This window comes from Papaver somniferum, chromosome 2 (genome assembly GCF_003573695.1).
Source record: "Papaver somniferum cultivar HN1 chromosome 2, ASM357369v1, whole genome shotgun sequence".
Lineage (NCBI taxonomy): Eukaryota > Viridiplantae > Streptophyta > Magnoliopsida > Ranunculales > Papaveraceae > Papaver > Papaver somniferum.
This window is the reverse complement of record NC_039359.1, coordinates 31,152,272-31,174,676: the sequence shown is the minus strand read 5'-3', so window position 1 is coordinate 31,174,676 and position 22,405 is coordinate 31,152,272. Positions and strand designations below refer to the sequence as shown.

Here is a 22,405-nt window from a genome sequence, read left to right as displayed (position 1 = left end):
ACCCAGGAAAATATGTTATCTATACCCAGTTATAGAACCTGAACCTGAACCACAGCTAGATGTAGTTGTCTTAAACATGAAACTAGACAAGGGACTGCTTTATTTGTTAACTTTCTTGGTATGGTGCAGATTCCTTTTACTTGTGATAGCTCTATTTGGTTTTGGTGATCCGCAGTTATTCCGGCTATTACTTTATGATTCTATAAGGTGACTAATCCTTTCTTAGTCTGGCTGAAGACTTTAAACTTAACACTTCTTGGGAGGTAACCCAATCTCATGCAATACGGTAATATCTTTCCTTAACTCTTTTGCTTCAAATGGTAACAGTTTCTCCTTATTCATATGGTTTTAATTTTATCTTTAGAACATTGAGGACAATGTTAGATTTAAGTTTGCGTGTATGGGAGAAAAATTTTAGTTGCAATAAATAAACTCAAGAGCCTAGAAATTTATGTTTATTAAGGATGGCACTAACCAATCTAAGTGGATGGAAACATCTTGGTTATAGGAGTTGAGGAACCAATCTGATTAGATGGAAACATCTAAAGAGTCTATTCATAAAAGCACAGAGCTCAGGTGTTAGAATTTTTTTTTTTAAATGGTAGTTTCGCCATATCTCGTTGAATCCTTTTCAACTTCTGTTTTTATTTTCTTATAAGTGATTGGATAGAATAGAGTGATTGAGATACAAAAAAAAAAAAGACCAGACCATCAGACCAACCAGAATAAATTCAATAAAGTCGACCACTGGAGCCCTTGTATATGCCAGTTGTGTTGACCTAGAGTTAGAATTATCACCTTCTGGTTCCCTTGTATATGCCAGTTGTGTTGATATTAGTCAGACCGATATCTCAGTCCATTAGGATAGGTTCACTTTAGTCAACATCAAAACCATCTACGTTTTTCTCTACATCCATATTCTTAATCTTTCCATGTGATTGGTTGACTCCGGTTATGATGTACAGAAACTATCTGAGTAGAGCTCTGTCACTTATATGAATTTTAGTATGCTTAAGTGCAAACTCCTGTACAACAATTGGAATTTCGCATCAGGGTACTTCCTCTTGTAGTCAATGAGAGTATGCCAACCAAGGAGATTCTTTAGTGCCTTCCAAGGTTTTGCGTAGATAGATAGGGTCCGGAGTAAATATTTTGTGGGTACACCTATGGTAAACCCTTCGGAGACAACACTCCGCCGCTAGGCCACCTAGCGGTTTAACGGATTGCTGCACGTGCTAAGTGTAGTCATTTTTATTTTTCTAGATTAGATTTTCTCGAGGACTAGCAAATAATAAGTTTGGGGTATTTGATAGACACATTTTTGCGACCGAATTTTCCTCAATTTTCAGTATTGTTGGTACTCGATTTTCTACTTATTATGGTGTTTTATGTGTTTGTAGGTATTTTTGGAAAATAAACATTTTTGGAAAATTCGGCTCGAAAAGTTGGTATAGGCACCCGGAGGACACATGTTATTCGGACTCTCAGTTTTGGATAAGGGGCACCTAACTGATAAGGGGCAACCCAGGGAGCCAACTGCTAATTGCACCCCATTACTGGTTAAGGGGGATCCATCTTCTTCCTTGACTTGAAAAGAAAAATTGGCGGGAAATTTGATTTCAACGGTAAAGGATTTATTATCTTTAAGATAAGAATATCTTCTTTCCTTACAAACATGAAGTTTTGAAGAAAAAGGAAGTTATCTTGTATTAAATAAGAAAGATATCCTTAGAAGATTCTATCTTGGATTTTATTCTGCGAATTAAAGAAGATATGGGTTTAGTAAAGACATATTAGAATAAAGAGAAGGAAAAAATCTGGAAGATATTTTTAATTAAAAAGAAGAAGATTTTGGAGTTATGGAAGAATATATTTGAGTGATGTATATTTGTGCGTATAAAAGAGAGCTAGAGAGCACATTTGGGGGCAGTTTTTGGGGGAGAAAAGAAAAACCCGGTTTTAATTATTTCTCACCTTTTCCATCATTTGTAAACACCTTTTTGAGCAATGAAAAATTCCTTTGAGTGTGTTTTCACCGTGCGGAGCTAGACCCATCACTGGGACGACGGAGAAGGCTGTGTTTCGTTCATGTGGTAATTAAAATAATTCTTTTATAACTATTTGCATAGAATTTAATTGTTTTATGATTTCTATTAATTATTTGTTATTTTGTTTGATGTCGTATGCTTGGTTTTAATTACTTTTGATGCGTCATGCTCACAACTTACAACTAATGTTTTATGAAATCTACTTTGCAAAGAATAGAGTTATTGTTTCTTTTGTTTTGAGTTGTAAATGTCTAGGATTAATTTATGAACCCCATGAACATGAAAAGCAGTGGAATCCCGAGTCCCAGTAAATTCTTCATCCCGTGACATATTTTGTATATAATTTCTTATTTTTAGTATTTTTAGTATTTTTATATTTAAGCCTAGAATCAATTCAACAAAGTCCGAGTGAACGACAACCTTATTTACCACTATCAAAAATCACATCAACTTCTCTCTTGAGATTCTAACACCGTCCCTTCCAAGATTGTTGACATTCCAGTTGAGATAAATGTGCATTATTCTCCCTCCGATGGTGTTCCTCTTGCTTAGGGATGGCAACGGATAAATATCCGTCGGATATTGACCATAACGATAAGGTTAAGGTTAAGGGTTAGCGGATATCCGATAATATCCGACGGAACCCAAAATTTCCAATCCGATAAAGTTAAGGTTAAGCTATCGGATATCGGATTTTTATCCGATAAAATCCGGAAACAAAAGTAAATGTTCAAATCAAGTACACCCTAGATTTCTCGTACAGAACCCATCACTAGACTACTTTTCTTCTTCACTTTTCATATCTTCACTCGATAAGTTCTGTTTTCTTTGTATAAGATCACAAAAGAAATCCGTCGAAATAAATTAAATGCTCCACCATTATAAGCTTGTGAATTTTCTGGATTAGCACCGATTTCTTCTTTGTCACCATTAGACGGCCAACCAGTTTTAGTAACAAAGATATCAACATCATCATATTTCAAATCTTTGATGGCAGCATAAACATCATCCACTTGAGCATCAACAAGATTAGAATATTTCAACCCATTTCCTGAATCAACTACACCTGGGTTTTCATGGAACAAAGCATAATCTAGAGATATAACATCAGCATTAGCTGAGTACGCAAAGAATTAGTAAGCATTTAACATAAGGTAAGATTTAGTTTATCGAATGAAATCGAACATGGGTTTGATGACTTGCTAGATTAATTCAGTTTTGAATGAGCCCGATAAAGCTGGGAATGAAGATTGCAATGCACTTAAAGCAAGTGGTGATGATATTTTGATGCCAGAATCTAATTTATAATAAACAAGAGCTGATTGAACGTTTTTCATAGCGGGTACTAAGACATCTGTTGTGTTATTTGGATCTACAAACACTTCATTTCCTACTGCAATGGCATGGATTTGTACCCATGAGTAGCAAAAGATGGGTATTTTGCTGCTGCTGTTAGATTTTCATTTGGTAACGAAACAATTACTTTGATGTTTGAACCTGGTAAAGCCTTTAGAACTGCGGAATCAATATCATATATCTTAGATGGTGATAATACCTAGGGGTAGGAAATTACAAGTACACCCTTAGGCTATCGGATGTCGGATACTAACCTAACTGAAGCAGCCTATTCCGGTTCCGATAGGGTTAAGAGGTAAAATCCGATTCCGATATCTAATATCCGAGATGTCATATTAAATCCTATAAAATGCCTGATTTTCGGAAACGGATATCGGATTTCGGCTATCCGTTACCAGCCCTAGTCTTGCTGATCCCACCTTGTATCGCATGCTTGTTAGAAGTTTTGTATATTTGACCATTACTCGACCGGATATTGCTTGTGCAATACACATTGTTAGTCAGATTTTTTCCCATGCTACATCAATCCATTTGGATGTTGTTCTTCATATCATTCGTTACTTACGTGATGCCCTATATGATAATTTATTCTTACCTTCTACATCTAAATTTAAATTTCGTGCTGTCTCTAATGATGATTGGGCTGGTGATTATCATGATCAGAAATATACTATAGGTTACTACATTTCTTAGGAACCTCTTTTATTTCTTGGAGAAGAAAAAAGAAATATGTTGGTTAAGAGTAGACATAAGTTTGTCAAGCAAAGAGAAAAAAAAAAAAAGCAATATGTCTTTCTTCTTTCTCTCTATCATTAATCGCATCCCACAATACATTAGAGGTTTTGACATGCATCAAACTAACTAGTAAACTCACAAGATCAACAACATAATGAACACAAAGATATAATGCGACATACCATTTTATTTCATCAAAGGAAAATAAACAAAACTCGTCCTCGCAAGACTACATTCGCCTCTTGATAGACACATTTTTGTGTATGATTTTTCTCGATTCTATATGTTGATAATGCTTATTTTTGTACTTATTATGGTGTTTTATATGTGTGTACGTAGATATTTTTGAGAAATAAACATTTTTGGAAAAATTGGCTCGTAAAATGTTAAAGGCACCTTTTTGGATAAGGGAACCACATGACATATGCTAAATACACCCCATCAGCGGATAGGGGGAGGTCATCTTCTTCCCCAAATTTGGCGGGAAAAATGGCAACAGAATTGGGGCTAGAAATTTCGACGAGTTTTAGAGAGACTAAATCGCTGATTTCTTTGGGCTTGACTTCTTAGGCCTTGACAAACCTGGTATGGGTGTTGAATTGGAATAAAATTGTCTAGATCACGGGATTAGAGAAAACGGAGGAGGATACTTTTCACGGGTTCTGTTTGTCTTGATTTTTGGTGATTTAGTGAGACTAAAGGCCCAATAATATTTCCTAAGATTCGTATCAATCTAATAGAGAGTTTGAATGGATTGCGACATCACAGAAATGCGTGAATCAGATAAGGAAAGAGATTATTGTCGTTACTTGCACAAAATGAATAACAGAGAATTAATCGGATTTTTTAGAGTTTTTTGGGGTATAAAAATCGTAGTCGAGTCCCAGAGAAAGCCTACGAAAGTTTAGAAGAAGTTTGTGAGAGTTTAGAAGAGCAAAGAGGGAGAAATCACGAGTTGTAGGATATCTTTTCTGTTGTTGCTGCTAAACAACACCACGAACATTTAGCGCCTCGGAACATTCGTTTATTGAACCGTTATCTTTTCTTTCAAATACTATTGCATTTGCGATACATAGCTTGTATCGTTTTCTTCTGTAACAATGAGTTTGCAACACTTACATCTGTTGCAAATTCTCCGTGTAAGCACTTTTACCTCTTTTTAAACACTTTTGAGCTATGAACCATTATTTTTAGCAAGTGATTAATATGAGGAGCTAAACCCCTTAACTGAGGCGGCGAAAGAAGCCATTGTTCCAAGAAAAGTGGTACATTTCTATTTTAATTGATTTTTGCAATTTCTTTTATAATTATTTGCTTTGAATAAAAATTGACTTAGGATTATTATTGAGCAGTTGCAATTTCTTTTGATGGAGCATAGTTAGCCTAGGGTTTTTGATGTTCTATGATTTTGATTTACAATTGTTACTTTGAAAATATACTTTTGCAACATATTAGAATTACATTAAACGTAAAGAGTTGCATGATTATTATTAGAATCACCTTAATTGGTTAATGGTGGAATTTTGAGTCTCAATGCTTTGTATAATCTTGATACCAGCTTTGTTTTGAATTTTCTAGTTTAATTATTAGAATTTAAGTCTAAAATCATCCTTTACAAGTCCGAGAAACGAACATCGTATTTACCACTTCTACAACACATCACCTCTCAAATGAGGACTTGTACTTGCTATAACTTGAGACTGTATTTACAATGCATCTTACACTATTTATACAATAGAAACAATGACCAAAATTGTGCATACACAGGCACAAATCTTGGATATCTAAGTGTCCAATGAGTAGTTTGTATAACCGCCTATAGGTGTTTGTAACCGACTTCTATCGAACTCGAGATAATGATACCACACCTATACTAAGTGGTTAGAGAACTTCCTTTATAGTTCTAAATCACTTTAGAACTCCCCAACTCGTCCCCCTTATTTATCAATGCTCGTAAAGCCTTCAGATGTGCTTTATCGCTTGGTAGCCGTCATTTTGGAGCCATTCTTGCACCATTTTATGCTAGTTTTGTCTTGGTCATGCCATTTACTCAATTTAATTACAATGAGTAAACTCATGCCAATAATCTATCCTAACTGTTGCATCTCAATGCTCCATGAGCCATTCATTTTACTTAGCAAAATAACAAACTATAGTGACGCATTTGACATGTGTCATTACTCTTGTTGTACTGTCTACGCCTTGGTCATGCATTGGACCAGCACTTAGGCTAATTCCTGGCACAAAATTGGTTAAAAAGACCAAAATCAATAATTCCTGGGTGAAAAGGACATTTAGATATTGATACTGTTTAAATGGACAAAAATGTAAAAATAGCCAGGATGTAAACAGTTTCATCCTACCCATTTTTAAATACTATTTCTTATTTTTAATTTACATCAGGATGCATCCAGTTTCATCCTTGCTATTTTTTAAGTTTAAGTCAGGAAGAATCCAGTTTCATCCTTGTTATTTTTTTGGTGTCCATTTCATCCATAATAATTTTTACTCGTCCATTTGAACCATGTTTTAAAAATATTTGGACAAATAACCAATTTTCCGAATTCCTGGCCAATTTCATGTTTTTGCATCGTCCTTGAGTTGGGCATACTCAAGTACACGGACATGCATCAATGGATCACCCTTGGATACATTTGTCATTGGCATTACCTTGTTTTGTTGTGGAGCTTCATTTTGTCCGCCAATGACGCTAAACAGTGTTGCACCATCATTGTGCTTCACTAACCAGGCCTGTAATATAGTAAGACACATCAAAGAAACTCAAACACTTAGCACAAGTACAAACAAAATATATACTTAGTTTTGACATTATTAATCAACTGAACCATGGTATGATTTTTAATACTGGATAATTTAGCATTACGCTCTTCTACAAACACCAAATAATTGCAGAAGGCAATAGGTTCCACAATTTTTTTACCACGAGAAGTACCATCCAATCTCTACCAAGATAGAACATCTGAATCAACGAAACTTTGAATTACAACGGAACAACCCGGTTTATGAAGCAAGTCCGTAATTCAATTATTGTAGGGTAGTGGAGAGAAAATGTGTCCTTTTGTGAAGTAGGACCATACTTCGATTGTCGTGGGGTAGTGGAGAGAAAAATGTGAAACAGCTCATTTGCGTCGCTGATTAGATAAGAGGAAAGAATGAGAAGCCTTTTTAGAGTCAAGGTATATCCATCGTGGAGAGCTTATGATGGCAAATACACCACATGTTGAGGGTTACAAATTTTTAGTCACCAGATAAAAAGAAAACTTGCCTAAGGCTAATCCCTATTGGCTAGATTGAATTGCTAGATTGGTCAAAAAGTGTTGCAAATCAAGAAAAAAGTGTGGGAAAAAATTAACACTATTTCTGGATACTTCTTTTTCCTAGCAGTTGCTCGCAGTCCAACTATCAGTGAGATTGAAACGCTGAATCATTCAGCGCTAAAAAAGTGACAAAACGCTGAACCATTCATCGATAGGTAAATATTTTTGGTAGAGAAAGAAAGTTAGAGAAAGAAACATAATGCTTTTGGTGGAAAGAGAGAGTGGGACGTGTTATAATATAGAGAGAGTGGGACGTATTGATGGAGAGAGGGGGAGAGAGAGAAAGATAAAGAGAAACGCATGCAATGCTTTTGGTAGAGAAAGAGAGGGACGTATTTTCCAAAGAGAGTGGGACGTGGGATGGAAAAAGTGATGGAGATTTGGTTCAGTGCCGTCAACCAGTTGACTGGTCAGGCACGGTTTGGTTTAGCGTCAAACGCTGCACTGATCAGCATTTCGTTGTTAGATTCGCCATCTCATAGAATTTAGGAGGTCACCTATGTTGACGTGGATGATCAATCTAGCAACTAGATATCTAGCCCATAAAACTTAGTCTCACCAACGCCTGTGAATAGAAGAACTATGGGGAGGTACACTCCTCCCATTGCTATTTACTGGGCATTTTGGGGAGAAACAAATAAAAGAACTAAGGCGAAGAAAAAAAGCAGAGGAAAAAAGATGTTAATTATCAAAATCAAGGGATTAACTTTTCAATAGGGAGCTTTGCATTCTTTGTTCAAATTTATGCACTTCAGGGATCCAATTCTAAGATGGAAATTCTCATTGGAATTGGATTAACGACTAAATTTTAGTATCTCCTTCGTGGCTTTAATTGGGTTTAAGGTTTAGGATTATACTTTATGTGATGGGCTGAAGTTTGACTCAGTTTGTTTTGATCTTAAAAGAAGAAGAAAAATAATCTGGGAATACAGTCTATTATTCATAACAGGTTTTTAGAGAAAGGTAGGGGACCCATTTGAACACATCATTCTCCACATTGGTTAAATGTAACATTTGTCGGCAGTCTTTGAATATTATCGATATCGAGGGGAAAAAAAGAATATTATATTAATATTATAAGGATCTGATGACATGGTTAGAATTACGTTATCATGATATGATGGCAATTTTTCTCTTCTAAAAAACCTAAAAGACGATGAACTTGACGCTGAGATTTTTGTGACATATTCTTCGTATAAAATTATATATTCCTACCAAAAATGAGAATATTTCGAAATATGAAACTTCACTATCCACAAATATTAATTTTCAACGGTTGATATTCAAAATGGTAGATGGTGGTCTTATACATCTCGGAATGTTCTCATTTTTGGTTGGAGTGGACTTATTAAAAGAACATGTCACCAAAAAAAATTAACTTCAGATTCATCGTCGGCTGGGTTTGGTAGAAAAATTGATATTAAAATGTCAACATTATATCACTCTAATCATGTCAATGGATCGTCCCATTATTTATCTATCTGTAAACATTTAGGGGTGTGAAATTAAGTTTAGTAGTTGGCCTGGCCTTGTTGGAAGCAGGGCGAACCCACAGCGGGGCCAGCGGGGTCACTGGCCCCTTACATTTTACGAAAAACAGAATCTCCTATACAGTTTTCATTGGAAACAAACTGCGTGCCCCCACGATTTACAACAAATTAACTGTGTGGAAGGATTTTCCGGAAACTAACTTCTACCAATATTATCCAATTCCACAAACTGTATTGTTTTTTCTTCCAAAAAATATAAAACAGCCTAAAAAAAGGATTAGTAATAAAATTCCAGCTTTACCGAAAACAAAATAAACTCATTGAGTTTAAAGTTTATATATGAAATTACCATGCTCCCAATGTTTAGAGTTTGAATTGTTTTTTTTTGCTCGGTAAATCGATGATATATTAAGAAAGAAGGCGGAATTACGAAACAACACAAAGACAGGGGGGAAAAATGGAAAACAACAAAGGGAAAAACCCAAAATTACAACCAAAAACAGACCATTGAACTATGGAGGATCAAATAAGAGAGTCTTCCAGTTTGATATAACATCCTGAAGACAGAGATTAGTTGTTTTTATCTTGACTGTAGCCCAGTGGAAAGCGCTCACTTTAGCGTCAGTGATAACGGCGTCCAACCCTCTCTTCTTCCCGTTAAAACAACGCGAATTCCTTTCCAGCCAGATGCTAGCAGGAAAGCATTTCCACACCGATTTAGACAAGGCAGGACCTTTGTAGACAACCCAGTTTTTAAACAGTTCAAATAAACTATTGAAAGAGGGCGCTTGAGTGTTAGCCTGAGCACAGAAGTAAGCCCATATATGTTTAGAAAATAGGCACTCCCAAAAGAGATGAATACTAGATTCCGGAACCATGTTACAAAGAGAGCACAATATTGGTTCTCCATCCCAAATCATATTTCTCGAATATAATCTTGGCCCAAAGAGCATTTCTTTCTTTGCCAAGCCTCCACCACCATTTCTTCATCAAGGCTTTGTTCATGGCGCTAATTTTACGAAGACCCAAGCCACCTCTGTCTAAAGGCTTACACAATTTGGAAAACCCAACCCAATGAGTATTCTTTTTGTCGTCTGAGTTGTGCCAAAGAAAGTCTTAGATGATTTTCTCAATTTTGTGAATCATAGAGACAAGAGCCATGAACAAAGAGAAATAATATATTGGTAAACTAATTAAAGTGAGCTTACCAGCCTTAGAAAGCGTACTTCGTTTCCAGGAACCAAGTCTGGATTTGCATTTCTCCAGGACTATATTCCATTTGGATTTAGATAGGGTTTGGTCGCCAATTGGTAGGCCTAGATATATAGAAGGAAAAGCTTCACACTTGCATCCAAAAACAGCTTCCATAGAGTCCAGATTATCCACTTCACCAACAGCAAAAAGACTGCATTTGCCAAAATTAATGCACAAGCCTGTAGCAAATTCGAAGGATAATAAAACGTATTTGAGATATCTGACTTGCTCCAGATCGTCATCAAGGAAGACCAGCGCGAATTACAAGTGACTAATAATGGTACCCTCTTCTTTAACTTTAAAGCCACCCAACTTTCCAGCGACCAAAGACTTGGAGATCATGACATTAAGCACCTCAGAAACGAGAAGAAAAAGAAATGGAGAGAGCGGGTCTCCTTGGCGCAAACCCTTCTCGCTAGTGAATCTCCCACAAGAACTGCCATTAATCAACACCGAGAAAGGAATTTTCTGAATACAACCACTTATCCACATTCTCCAAATACTCCCAAACCCCATTTGTTTTAGAACCTAATCGACGAAAGACCATTGAACGTTATCAAAAGCTTTTTCAAGATCAATCTTGCAAATCAGGCCAGCACTCATTCGCTATTAAGATACTATCTAAAATCTGTCTTCCTTTTATTAATGCTGTTTGAGAACTTGAGATGAGTTTAGGAAGCAGCAGTTTTAATCTCTCGGCCATGACTTTTGAAATGACTTTAAAAACGGTATTTGAGAGACTAATTGGACGAAGGTTTTTTATCTCTTCCACGACCATTTTCTTAGGAAGTAGAGAAATGAATGTGGACTTGAGCCTCCAATCAAGGAAACCAGAATCTTGGAAGTTACTGATTACCCTCATAATATCATGCTTCATGAACCCCCAACACTTCACAATTACATTAACATGCAATCCGTCGGGACCCGGAGCCCTGTCTTGGCCTAAAGACTTGAGAGCTAACAAGACTTCTTCCTCAGAAAAGTTTCTTTGTAAAGCAATATTCTCATCTTCAGAGATGGAGTTAAGACCCAGATTATCCAAAGAAAACTTAGTGTCGTCTTTGTAAAGTTTGAATTGTTAGAGGCTTATAGCTAGTGAAGGGGAGGAATGCCAAGGAGGAACTAGGTGAAGTTCATTGAAATTTTTCCTAACACAAGTATTTAATTCGTTGAATGAGTTTATAGAAAAATCAAATAACCAAAATCTCAAGTTTATTTAATCAAAAAAATGTTGCAATGCAGTTCTTTTGGGATGGTTATTCACTTTTCATACTAAACTCAGAGTTGCCATGACCCCAACATATTCATAAGGATTTAAAGAGAGAAATAAGGCAACCATTAAGTTTTGCTAAGCTGAGTTTGTGCGCCTATATAGCCTGTATGCTTGCTGTACATGTTGGGCAATATCATATGTAACACCTGTTGTACTCGCTCATTGATCTCTTTCGAGCTTTTCCTTTTAATATAACCTTGCTCTTCCAAAAAAAAATTGATTAGAAGAAGAGGATAGGCGGAAATTAATCTCTTCAGTGTTGAAAAAAAAAGGTGGTTAAAATAACACACCGTCTCATTGGGTTTCTTTAGAGTCCCGAATAAAAATAATTATGCATATCATAGTTTTCATCTTTGTCAGTTTGCTTGTATCACCGATCCCATTTCCATGTGATTTTTACTCTTAAGTACCTAGTTTGATCAGACTTCGACCTTATTATGGTTTAAATTAATTAGTTCTTTGGTGGTGTATACCATTTTTCCAATAACACTTTTAAATTTTTAATTATAATTTTCAAGAATTAGATTGTGCCCCACTGAATTTTTATTCTGGATTCGCCACTGGTTGGAAGCAACGGGATATTAACCCAGTTGACTATGACACAAAGGTTAAAGACTAGCAGAGTTAATCACGATGAATAACACTAGTTGACTATGGTACAAACGTTAAAGACTTAAAGTTAACCATTCTAATATGATTAATAAAATTAATAAACCAGTAGACAAACGGAAAAAACAGAACAGGCCACTGATCAGTTGGACAAGGATGTTGGTTAGGATTTTTCTTTTTGCCAGGTCAAAAGGAATGTTGGTTAGGACCTAGACGGTGATTAGCCATACAGACTTTGGTTGGTGTTCTCCAAATGGGTGTTATCCCCCGCTAAGTTATTGTTGGCTTTCGCGGGATGAAACATTTTCAAATCTATTTACCACTTCTAGATTTATAACGCATTTGGATATCAGAAAAAGAACCGTTTCTGCTTTTTCTAGAAAAAAAAGTGAAATTAAATACCCAAACTAATTGCTGATATTTTTTTTTACGAAAGTAAAAAAATAATTTCTGAAGTACTATCAAGACATATTATTAGGTCCAGGTACTAGGAAAATTCTCGGGGGAAAAGGAGGAGATACTCAGCAGAGTCGAGACGCAGAGTTTGTTTTCATCGAATTCAATCAATAATCATTAGCCTTTGGTAATTGCAGACCGCATTATAATAACGTTTTCTCTCAAATAATCCAAATCGCTAGCTTTTGAATTGGGGTCTGGTAAATACTCTTCTACGAGCACAACTCTAGTTCGCATCTCTTAGAGTCTCAGACGTTAGAATGTTTAGATGCTTTAATTAAGCTAGCTAACGGTGTCTTGAATAGCTTGATGCCATTGATCAACTCGTCAAAGGGTATACTGACCCAATCGAGTTAACCAAAAAGGCAAAAAAAGACGAGTCACTGGGAGACAAGGACAGATGAATTAAAAGGTGATGTAAGAAGAGGATATGTCCAATTTTAATACAACAAACCCCAGGTAACCTTTAAGAAACCACCAAAATCATTTTCTGAGAGACCTATGATATCATGCATGCAATGCATGCCACAACAGTGTCCTAAATTATAACCTCATCTCTCTCTCCCTATGCCTGATCGAGTAAGGTACATTTACGTCGATGGAAACATAACAATATGTCTACGTATGGGATCATAAATACAATAATCAATTATTGCTTCCCCTCTTGCTTGTACTATAGTTTCTCTACATCTCTTTTCTATATATAGATATGGTTGATATTATATGAGATTGCAAAAGAAGAATATTTTGATGAGATGGATGATATTTATAACACTAATGGCGATTCCTCGGTAGGATGTAGTAGGTTATTCTTGGAATCATTCAGAGGATTTGCTAGTAACAAAAATAGTACTAGTAGTTCTCTGATTTTCGGCACAAATATTTCCGAAGAATGCTATGAAGGGTTTGTTATAAACCCCGACGGGAGGTATCCGCTATCTTCAACTTAATTTTCATACGTATTTGATAGTATTTCATTTCATTTTTTATTTTATTTTTTTGGGTAGAATTCACAAGTATGTCATAGTTAACTGCATGCTTATTCGTACGCTGCGTCCGTAGATAGAGGACTCCGGCCTAAAAATTGAAAAACCGAAAAACTTATGCATCATAAAAACCAATAATATGAAGGTGTAGTTAATTGATTTCTAATTCATAACAATCATATTGCTTATGCAGATTCTATAGGTGTTGGGTGAACATCATATTCATATGGTCGATATATTCGTCCTTCTTCACACCATTAGAGTTCGGATTCTTCAGAGGATTGCCAGACAATTTGAGGAATCTTGACACTGTTCAGATGGTCTTTCTGGCTGATGTCATTTTGCGGTTCTTTGTGGCTTACCGAGATGTCCATACATACAAAATGGTCTATCACCGGAAAAAGATCGCCTTGCAGTGAGTAACTGATTATAATTTAAACTTATTTCACTATATACAAGGACATGCATGTGTCTCGCAGCCGGCCACCACACATACATACAAGTCTCAAGGGAAAAAGCTTCCCAAGTTGGCCAAACCACAAGACGACTTGAACCAGCACTCCTTGTTTTATTTTATTTTTGCTTTTGAAGCTTCCTATTTGGCCAATTCTTGATTGATTTTGGATGATAACACACACAGGATCAGTAACTGTGAGATGTTTAGTCTCCAAGAACTTGTCGGGGAAAACACACACACAGGATCAGTATCTGCGCCTGTATATATATTGCTTAATCTCCTTTTTTTTTTTTTTTTTTCTTTTGCAGCTATGCAAAGGGCACTTTCGCACTAGATCTTCTTGGGTGTTTTCCTTGGGATACCATCTACAAGGTAACAGGAAGAAAAGAAGAAGTCAGGTGTCTTATGTGGATACGATTATATCGAGCAAGAAAAGTGACTGAATTCTTTCAAAAATTGGAGAAAGATATTCGATTAAATTACATGTTCACTAGAATTGTGAAGCTAATAACTGTTGAATTATACTGCACACATACAGCTGCATGTATTTTGTACTACTTAGCAACAACATTGCCTCCATCAAAAGAAACTCATACTTGGATCGGAAGTTTAACTTTAGGTGACTACAAGTATATCAACTTCAGAGAAATAGAGTTTTGGAGGCGATATATAACGTCATTGTACTTCGCCGTTGTTACCATGGCAACTGTTGGTATGTATACGTTCTCTTTTACAGAATATGTTTAGAAATTAGAAATCCCAATAGTCCAGTGTAAGCAGAGTGTAAGTAAAAGTTAGCGTGCCTTTAGAAGGCTGGCTGAAGCTTAATTCCGTGATTCTAAACCCCAATATCTCACATTTCTCTGAAATTTTTCTCTCTAGTTTATTTCATGGAGTTCTCATCAGAACAGATGTGTTCTCTGATAACTCTAGATTACTTCTTTTCTTCTAATTCATACTTTCCGTTTGATGGTGGAAGGTAAAATGCCCTAATTTTTTGTCTAATTATATCAGTTTTCTGGTTCTGTTCTATGTAATCCTGACTCTATTTTTCTGTCTGTAATTTGATGCAGGTTATGGTGATATTCATGCGGTGAATACTAGAGAGATGATATTCATTATGATTTTTATCTCATTTGATATGATACTTGGAGCTTACTTGATTGGTAATATGACAGCATTGATTGTCAAAGGCTCTAATACTGAAAGATTTAGGGATAAAATGACAGATGTTATAAAATATACCAACCGGAATAAGTTGGATAAAGATATCAGATCACAAATTAAAAGTCATTTGAGGTTGAAGTATGAGAGTAGCTATTGTAATGCTAGCATTCTTGAAGATATCCCGGTTTCTGTTCGAGCCAAGGTATTTATTAGCTTCATTTTTTATTTGATCAATTCAGATATATTTTGGCTATAGTTGTAATTGACTGGTTAAATAAATTGTGTGCTACCTTAGTTATATCTACAATCACTATTCAGAGGTCTTGCTTGCAGCCTGAAAAATGATTTATGTTTTGCAATTTAGCTTGTATTTGAACTAATGCACGATGTTTGATTGGTCAATGCTTTGGAGAAAATCTTGTAGGAATCATGAGTAATTAGCCATGACCACCTTTCTTGCTGCTATAACCTAATTTCATTGAAACGGAGCTGACTTCCGATGTGCAAATATTGCACAAAGCTTTATATTTATGATATAAGTTTGAGAGCTGCAAAGGGTGCTGTGGTCTCGGATCCATGTTTGCAGCTCAATTTGGAAGCAGCAATATCATTGCTTTCAAATATTATCGGTTGATTAGTCATTTGGGAATTTAGATGTGGCGTTTATTTTTCATTTTACTTTCAGCATATATCTGCCATGACAAATTGATCTCGTTATTCTTACAGATTTCTCAGACTCTCTATATAGAGACAGTTCAGAAGGTCCCGCTTTTCAAAGGATGCTCCAACGAATTCCTGAGCCAAATGGTATGACCATCTACTCTTTGGAAGTTCCATTATATGCTTAATTAATCCTTTCTCATTCTAAACATCTTCTTGGGAAATGCAATGCAGGTTATGAAGCTGAATGAAGAGTTTTTTCTCCCTGGTGAAGTTATTCTTGAACAAGGGAGTGTGGTAGATCAAGTGTATGTCATATCTCATGGACGTCTGGTAATTTGGCTTATGAAAAAATATCTATGCTTACCTAGCTAATAGGCGGTTTTTGTATATTGAGTGTAGAAATATTAACATCGATAATTCAACTCACTCCCTCGCATAAATAAAAAGATGGGTTCTAAACTTTGTGGATTTTCAGTACATGGTCCAATAATGGATAGACTTGATTTTCTTACATGTTCTATTAAGAGATGCAAAAAAAAATTAGTTAAAGACTGCTTTGAAATAGACTTTCCAGTTAAATTTGGCCCAGGTTTCCAAAGAAGTTGATTGAAACACAACCCCAGATTCTGTAATTAAAACATATATGAGCTTCTTCACTTCCTTTAATACATAGGAGTAGATGTGATTGCTCGTATAGTGGAGTTTGACTTCTTTTTATTTGTTGTGGTGTGATCCATTAATCAGTGAGGTTAATTGGTACTGTACTCTTCTCTAAACTGGTTTACTGGTATCTCATCTTGTGATTCTCCTGCACTTTTTTCCAGCATTAGCGCTATCAGCAAGCTCCAAACTACAGAACCGTCAAATCCTAAATTATACATACTAGTATTGTTTTCTTAAAAGGCGTCATACTAGTATTCAGCCAACAAGCTGCAGCTCTTCAAGCCTCTACATGATTGATTGTTCCTTTAAAAGCTTCATGTTTGTTTTGATATTTCTGCATGTCATGATGGCGTAGAGGTCCTGAACAATGCAGTATATGGTTAAGTTAGGATCAGGAAACTATGTAGTCTGTCTTCTAATATTTAGATGTTTGGATCTAATAAAGTCCTTGTTTATTTATAGGAAGAGGTAGCTATTGGAGAAGAAGGGTCAGAGGAATCTATTGCAGAGCTTGAACCCCATTTTGTATTCGGTGAAGTTGCAGTTTTATGCAGTATTCCTCAGCCATATACAGTTCGTGTCTCTGAACTATGTAGACTTTTACGCATAGAAAAACAGGCCTTTACTGGTATCTTGAAGCTTTATTGCACAGATAACCGTCAGATACTCAATAATCTTCTCAAGGTATCAGCTCATCCTTTTCATGTAGCCGTGTTTCTTCAGGTCTTGTAGTTTACTTGTGTCCTTCTTTTTTACTACGAATTTGTTCTGCAGGGTAAGGATACCGATCTTAGGATCAAACAGATGGAATCAGATATCACTTATCTAATAGCAAAACAGGATTCTGAATTGGCATTAGGAGTAAACAGTGCTGCCTATCATGGTGACTTGTATCATTTGAAGGGATTAATCAATGCTGGAGCCAATCCTAGCAAAATCGATTATGATGGAAGAACTGCACTTGTATGTCTCTTTCCGACTACTTTAGGTTTTCCTATAGAAGTTCAATTTGTGTCAACCAAGCTCTCTGCATTAGTATGTTCATGCTCAGTAATTATTATGAACACTCAACACTTAAGGACCAAGACAAAGAATCAGAGAACATATTTATGGTGGTTTAGGATATTAGTTCATCTTAGTCATGACCATGCATGGAGATACGGTACTATGTTAAGTCCTTCTTAAGTGCATCATGTGCTGTCTTTGTACTTAATATGATGTAAAAGGTATTATGTATGTGTTCAGCATTTGGCTTCCTCTAGAGGTTTTGAAGATATTGTGAGATTTCTAATACAAAGAGGAGGTGACGTCAACTATGTAGGTGAGAATGGTCAAATGAGCATCCCATGTCTCTTTCAGTTTTCGACCATCCTCTTTATATTTCGTGGTAGATAGCACATATCTCCTCTTAATGTTTTCTTATTCTTTTGTAATTCAGATAAGTTTGGGAACTCACCTATGTTAGAGGCCATCCAGGCTGGACATGATAGAGTTGCAACACTTCTCTTACATAATGGTGCAAAATTAAATTTAGAAGATTCTGGAAGTTATCTATGCAAAGTTGTTGTGGACAACAATATTGATTTCTTAAGACGCTTGTTGGAATATGGAGTTAATCCTAACTCAAAGAACTATGATCAACGCACACCTTTACATGTTGCAACTTCAGAAGGTTTGCACATTGTTGCAAAAATCTTGATCCAGTTTGGAGCCGATGTTCTTTCAGAAGACAGGTATCTATGAATGTTTTCCCTTTTGAAATTCTCACTTTTCAGTATTTATTAAAACGAATCAGATAAGTCTTATCTTCTCCCTGCTCAATATTTGAGTACAGTTTTTGACTAGTTTTGAGATAGGTTCTCATTTTAGCCAGTTAGAAACTTAGGTCCCTAAAGTAGTAAAGTTTGTCTGGATTAGTCATACCAAGCAGTAGCTCTGCTAAAATTAAGGAAACAGAAAATCGAAGTGTGGACCAAACTTAAATCATCCCTCTAATTGCTATATGGTTCTGTTCAATGATTTTCTCCGGAAAGAATCTCATTATTAGTTTTTACTGTAGATGGGGAAACACTCCACTTGATGAAGGACGAAGATGTGGCAGCAGACCTTTACTCAACATTTTGGAGGAAGCTAAAGTAGGTTTTACAATTGAACACAGTGGAAGCTTTCAAAGGTAAGATGGCTTTATGTATTGGGCAACTAGTTTTCCTCAGTTGCAAAGGTGTGGTTATATGAACTTAAGAAGGACGATACTCATATAAACATGGTGAGTCATTGTTATGTACTATGGCCAGCATTTTTATGAAAACATGTGATTGAAAAGTTGTGGAATACAAAAGGTACTTGTACATATCTACAGAAAGTTGGTCACTACAACCTTATGAGGTTAGATGGCATAAGGGAGTAAAGAATATAAAAAACCTAGTAGAAGTATGGTCGTCAGAAAAAATCGTGTATAGTAGAAATGAGGCAATACGCCCATGCTAGGTTAAATTATGTTTGATATGATTGAGCTACCTAAACATCATGGGAACAGTTAAGATGAGGAAGACTGGTGTGGTATGATTTCCAGATCACTTCATTTATATATTATGTATTCCTTAGAAATGTAGTTATCAAATGTGTTTTCTATTCAGAAGTGCAGCCTAGCTAAAAGCCAAAATAATTGGTTACAAAGTGTTCCAGAGCTTTTTTTTCTTTTGCTTAAAGGGAAAAACGTTTTTAATCTTTACTAATATACTTTTGGTTGTTAAATCTGTTACATAAAATTCAATATGTCACGTGTAAAACCCTGTGATAGTACAAACAGAAACTAACTGATACAATCTGCCAAGTGCCAGAGCATGTGATAGACATTGGAAATTATGGCTGTTATTAGAATTTGTATTTCTTGCAAATTGTTTTTGCAGGACTGATTAAATGAGCATCAAGACAATGGGGTTAATTACCGAGACGGTGCAGATAAAGAGCTAGATAAGTACTAGTATTTACTTGTCATTCGGAAATGTTTACATTGTGAGATAAATTAGCATTGCAGTAAGATAAAACCATAAAAACTATTAACACTGGGTAATATGATAGAACTGGTAAACTGGATGCCTGTACGAATTTTAGACTTCTGCTCGTATTTGATCGGCGATAAAACAGACATCATGTGATTGCCTTCGATTTCTTTGGTACAATAGTACCTGGTGCCCCGAATGTTGTACATACCATATACCCCATTACAACCGATCAGAAGGGAATATATCTGTATAATTTGTTAAACACTGGGGACCATATTGGATTATTTTTTGTGGCAATGGAGGGACAGACAACAGTGTTATCAGCCGAGTGTCTGTCTGTTTGCTACTTTACTTTTGGTTGTGTTGAGATTTAATGATAGATAGAGAGAAAACTCTACAAAATACAGCTCTAGAACTACTACCCGAAATTGTACTCTAAAAACTCCCAACCACTTCTTTTTTCCTTTACTAAAATTTTAAAAACTTCTTATTTTGTATTCAATATTTCAATTAAACTGTTTCCTCATTTCCTGTTTTTGTTCTTCCTCTTTACTTGGCTGAATTGGCCTACCAGTCCCCTATACTAACAGCTCACACCATTAAGAAAACCTACTTATTCCTGTTATTTCGGATACGCTTCTCGAGTTTATTACATTTCTACCACTCACATTGTCATCGTCATTTCTGTTGACAGCCATTTTCTTCCCCTCTTCTTGGTCTTGTTCCCGTCGAGCAACAGTCATTTCTTTCTTAATCATCTTTGCCTTCAATAGCAACATATCCGACGGTCTCAGATCGCTCCATCGATGTTTAAACAGGTCTCCTCTTTGTCTTGAAGGTAATGCAATGATTCGATGCTCAAATCTTCGTACAAAACTTTCTCTATCTGTGTTGTCAGCAATGGTGGTGGCTGGCTTTAATTCCTCTTCTTGTTCTTCGTTCCTGGACGGCATCATCATCAAGAGTCCGTCTTTGCGATACCCTCCTCTGTCAAAACAACCCATGCTTACAGAAGATGAAGACGTCGTTTCCTTTTTCTTTCTCAGCGCGCCGGCACTATCAAGAGATCGTCTGGAAGCCGCAATGTCGTGAAAATTGGCAACCGAAGAAGAGCCTCCTACACCACCTAAGGGTCTTACAACTGCTACCTCATTAAGAAAATGTCGACTCCTCCTTTCCCCTGCCGATGAATGACGGCCCAACACTATCCTCCCGGTCTTTCCTACTACTGTTTCCTCTGCGCCTGAATTTCGATTTTTGGAGTCCGTTACAGGGTGGTTTCTGTTTTTCTTCTTGTCGGCTTCTTCTTCCGAAGGACTACTAAGCAGTTCTCTCTGCTGTTCTTGTACAATCAAGAGAACATCTTCTGGGTCGACTCGGAATCGACAAAGAGGACAAGTAGAATGAGCATCTAACCAAGTATCAACACAATCTACATGAAAAGCATGTTTACATTTCGGCAATAATCTTAACACTTCCTTTTCATCTTCGTACTTGCTCAAACACACAGCACATTCCATTCCTTCTTTCTCACCTCTCAACGCTCCAAATCTAAAAATCGGCAACGACTCTATCACCGCTCTATCGATCCCGGAATTTCTTTTCCCTCCTCCACCACCACCACCTCTGGAGTGGTGGTAGTGGTGTTCCCCTGTTGTGGCAGAAGAGGACTCGTGATTTCTTCTACAATGCTTTGCATATAGAAGAAGCAGAAATGTAAGGGAGAACATGGTAGTTAAAACACCAATAACTACTGCCATGCTGGGCTTAAAGGAAGCATCCACGGGTGGTGGTGGTGGTGAAGGAGGAGGAGAAGAAGAAAGCATTGGTTCATCACGTGTACCTTGCAAAACAACTAAAACTACTGTTTTCATAGGAGAGATTAGGATTTTTCTATTCCCTGCTTCCACCACCATGAAGGCTCTGCAACAAGTGGTGATGATAATAATGATGATAGTTGGGAATGGTAAGAAACAAACACTCCAAATTCCCATTAAATGTAGTTTTCTTTCTTGGAATCGGAACCCCAAATTTCTGACGACTTTTAAGACACAAAAATTGAAAGAGGGACTTGGGAGGAGACACGGAGAGAGGGGGATTCGATAGAGTGAGATAAAAACAAGGAGGACAAAGACATATATATCACCATCTAGAACTGATCAATTAGTGCTTAATAATTGCATTTTTCTTTTTCTCGTGTACATTCACATTATTTATTCATTTTTCTGTAAAAAGAGACAAATTAGAGAAAGATATGGTTTAGTGGGTTTTGTGAAATGTGATCATGTTTCTTCTTTCTTTTACTCTCTTTGATTTAATTTTATCTAGGAGTTGGCAAGCTGCAAATGTACATCCTTACAACATTATCATTATGGACCTTATTGCACTAAGATTTTGGTCAAAAATAATTGATCTAATGTGTTGTTAAAAATGAAGATTTCATAAACACGACAAGTACCCCACTTCTATGTATGGCTCATGTGAAAAATAATCAAGGGATGCATTTGGTCAAGCAATGACCCCATTGGTCATTGGCTACATCAATGTGTTCCGAATTCAATCAGTGAGTGGTCTTCTTAGGAAAAAGGTTCAACTCTATTTGATAGTAATAGTAATTTACTAGAAAGGCAGTGAAATTGTTTTCAATGTTACGAACTAAGTTAGCGGACAAACAATTGCATGAAAGAATACGAAGAGATGAAGGGAGACTCTTTTTTTTTTCTTTATCTTTTTCCCCTTTGATGCGAAAAAGAAGCTTTATTAAATAGAGTTGATGTTTAACAAAACTTGACTCTCTAGGAGGCTTATCGTATTTTGCAAGTACATCTGCTGCGTTATTACAAAATTAAAAAAAAAAATAATCGTAAAGCAACATTTTCAATCAGGAACCAAATTTAATAATGCG

The 22,405-nt window shown here is 36.2% G+C and overlaps 2 protein-coding genes across 3 annotated transcripts; one reads left to right on the top strand and one right to left on the bottom strand.

Annotated features, from left to right (window-relative positions):
• Positions 1-13,305: 13,305 nt before the first annotated feature.
• LOC113347271 (potassium channel KOR2-like) lies at positions 13,306-19,521 on the top strand. 2 transcript variants are annotated; one of them, XM_026590892.1, is made up of 12 exons: positions 13,306-13,487; positions 13,739-13,960; positions 14,311-14,714; positions 15,076-15,371; positions 15,896-15,976; positions 16,064-16,162; positions 16,958-17,179; positions 17,270-17,458; positions 17,741-17,816; positions 17,934-18,228; positions 18,555-18,668; positions 19,405-19,521. In XM_026590892.1, exons 1-12 carry the CDS (start codon positions 13,315-13,317, stop codon positions 19,412-19,414), a joined length of 2,181 nt encoding a protein of 726 aa, XP_026446677.1. In that variant the 5' UTR covers positions 13,306-13,314; the 3' UTR covers positions 19,415-19,521. The 2 variants fall into 2 exon arrangements, with proteins under 2 accessions (XP_026446677.1, XP_026446678.1); XM_026590893.1 differs by lacking the exons at positions 13,306-13,487; positions 13,739-13,960; positions 14,311-14,714 and adding an exon at positions 14,856-14,981.
• Positions 19,522-20,067: 546 nt separating this feature from the next.
• On the bottom strand, positions 20,068-21,615 carry LOC113347272 (RING-H2 finger protein ATL43-like). Its single transcript, XM_026590894.1, has one exon. The coding sequence runs from the start codon at positions 21,492-21,494 to the stop codon at positions 20,100-20,102; it is 1,395 nt and encodes a 464-aa protein (XP_026446679.1). The 5' UTR covers positions 21,495-21,615; the 3' UTR covers positions 20,068-20,099.
• Between the last annotated feature and the right edge of the window lie 790 nt (positions 21,616-22,405).

Coding starts and splice junctions, on each gene's coding strand:
- LOC113347271 (XM_026590892.1), top strand. CDS start 13,315: ATGGATGATATTTATAACACTAATGGCGATTCCTCGGTAGGATGTAGT. Junction 13,961..14,310: donor CGGAAAAAGATCGCCTTGCA/GTGAGTAACTGA, acceptor TTTCTTTTGCAG/CTATGCAAAGGGCACTTTCG. Junction 18,229..18,554: donor GATGTTCTTTCAGAAGACAG/GTATCTATGAAT, acceptor TTTTTACTGTAG/ATGGGGAAACACTCCACTTG.
- LOC113347272 (XM_026590894.1), bottom strand. CDS start 21,494: ATGGGAATTTGGAGTGTTTGTTTCTTACCATTCCCAACTATCATCATT.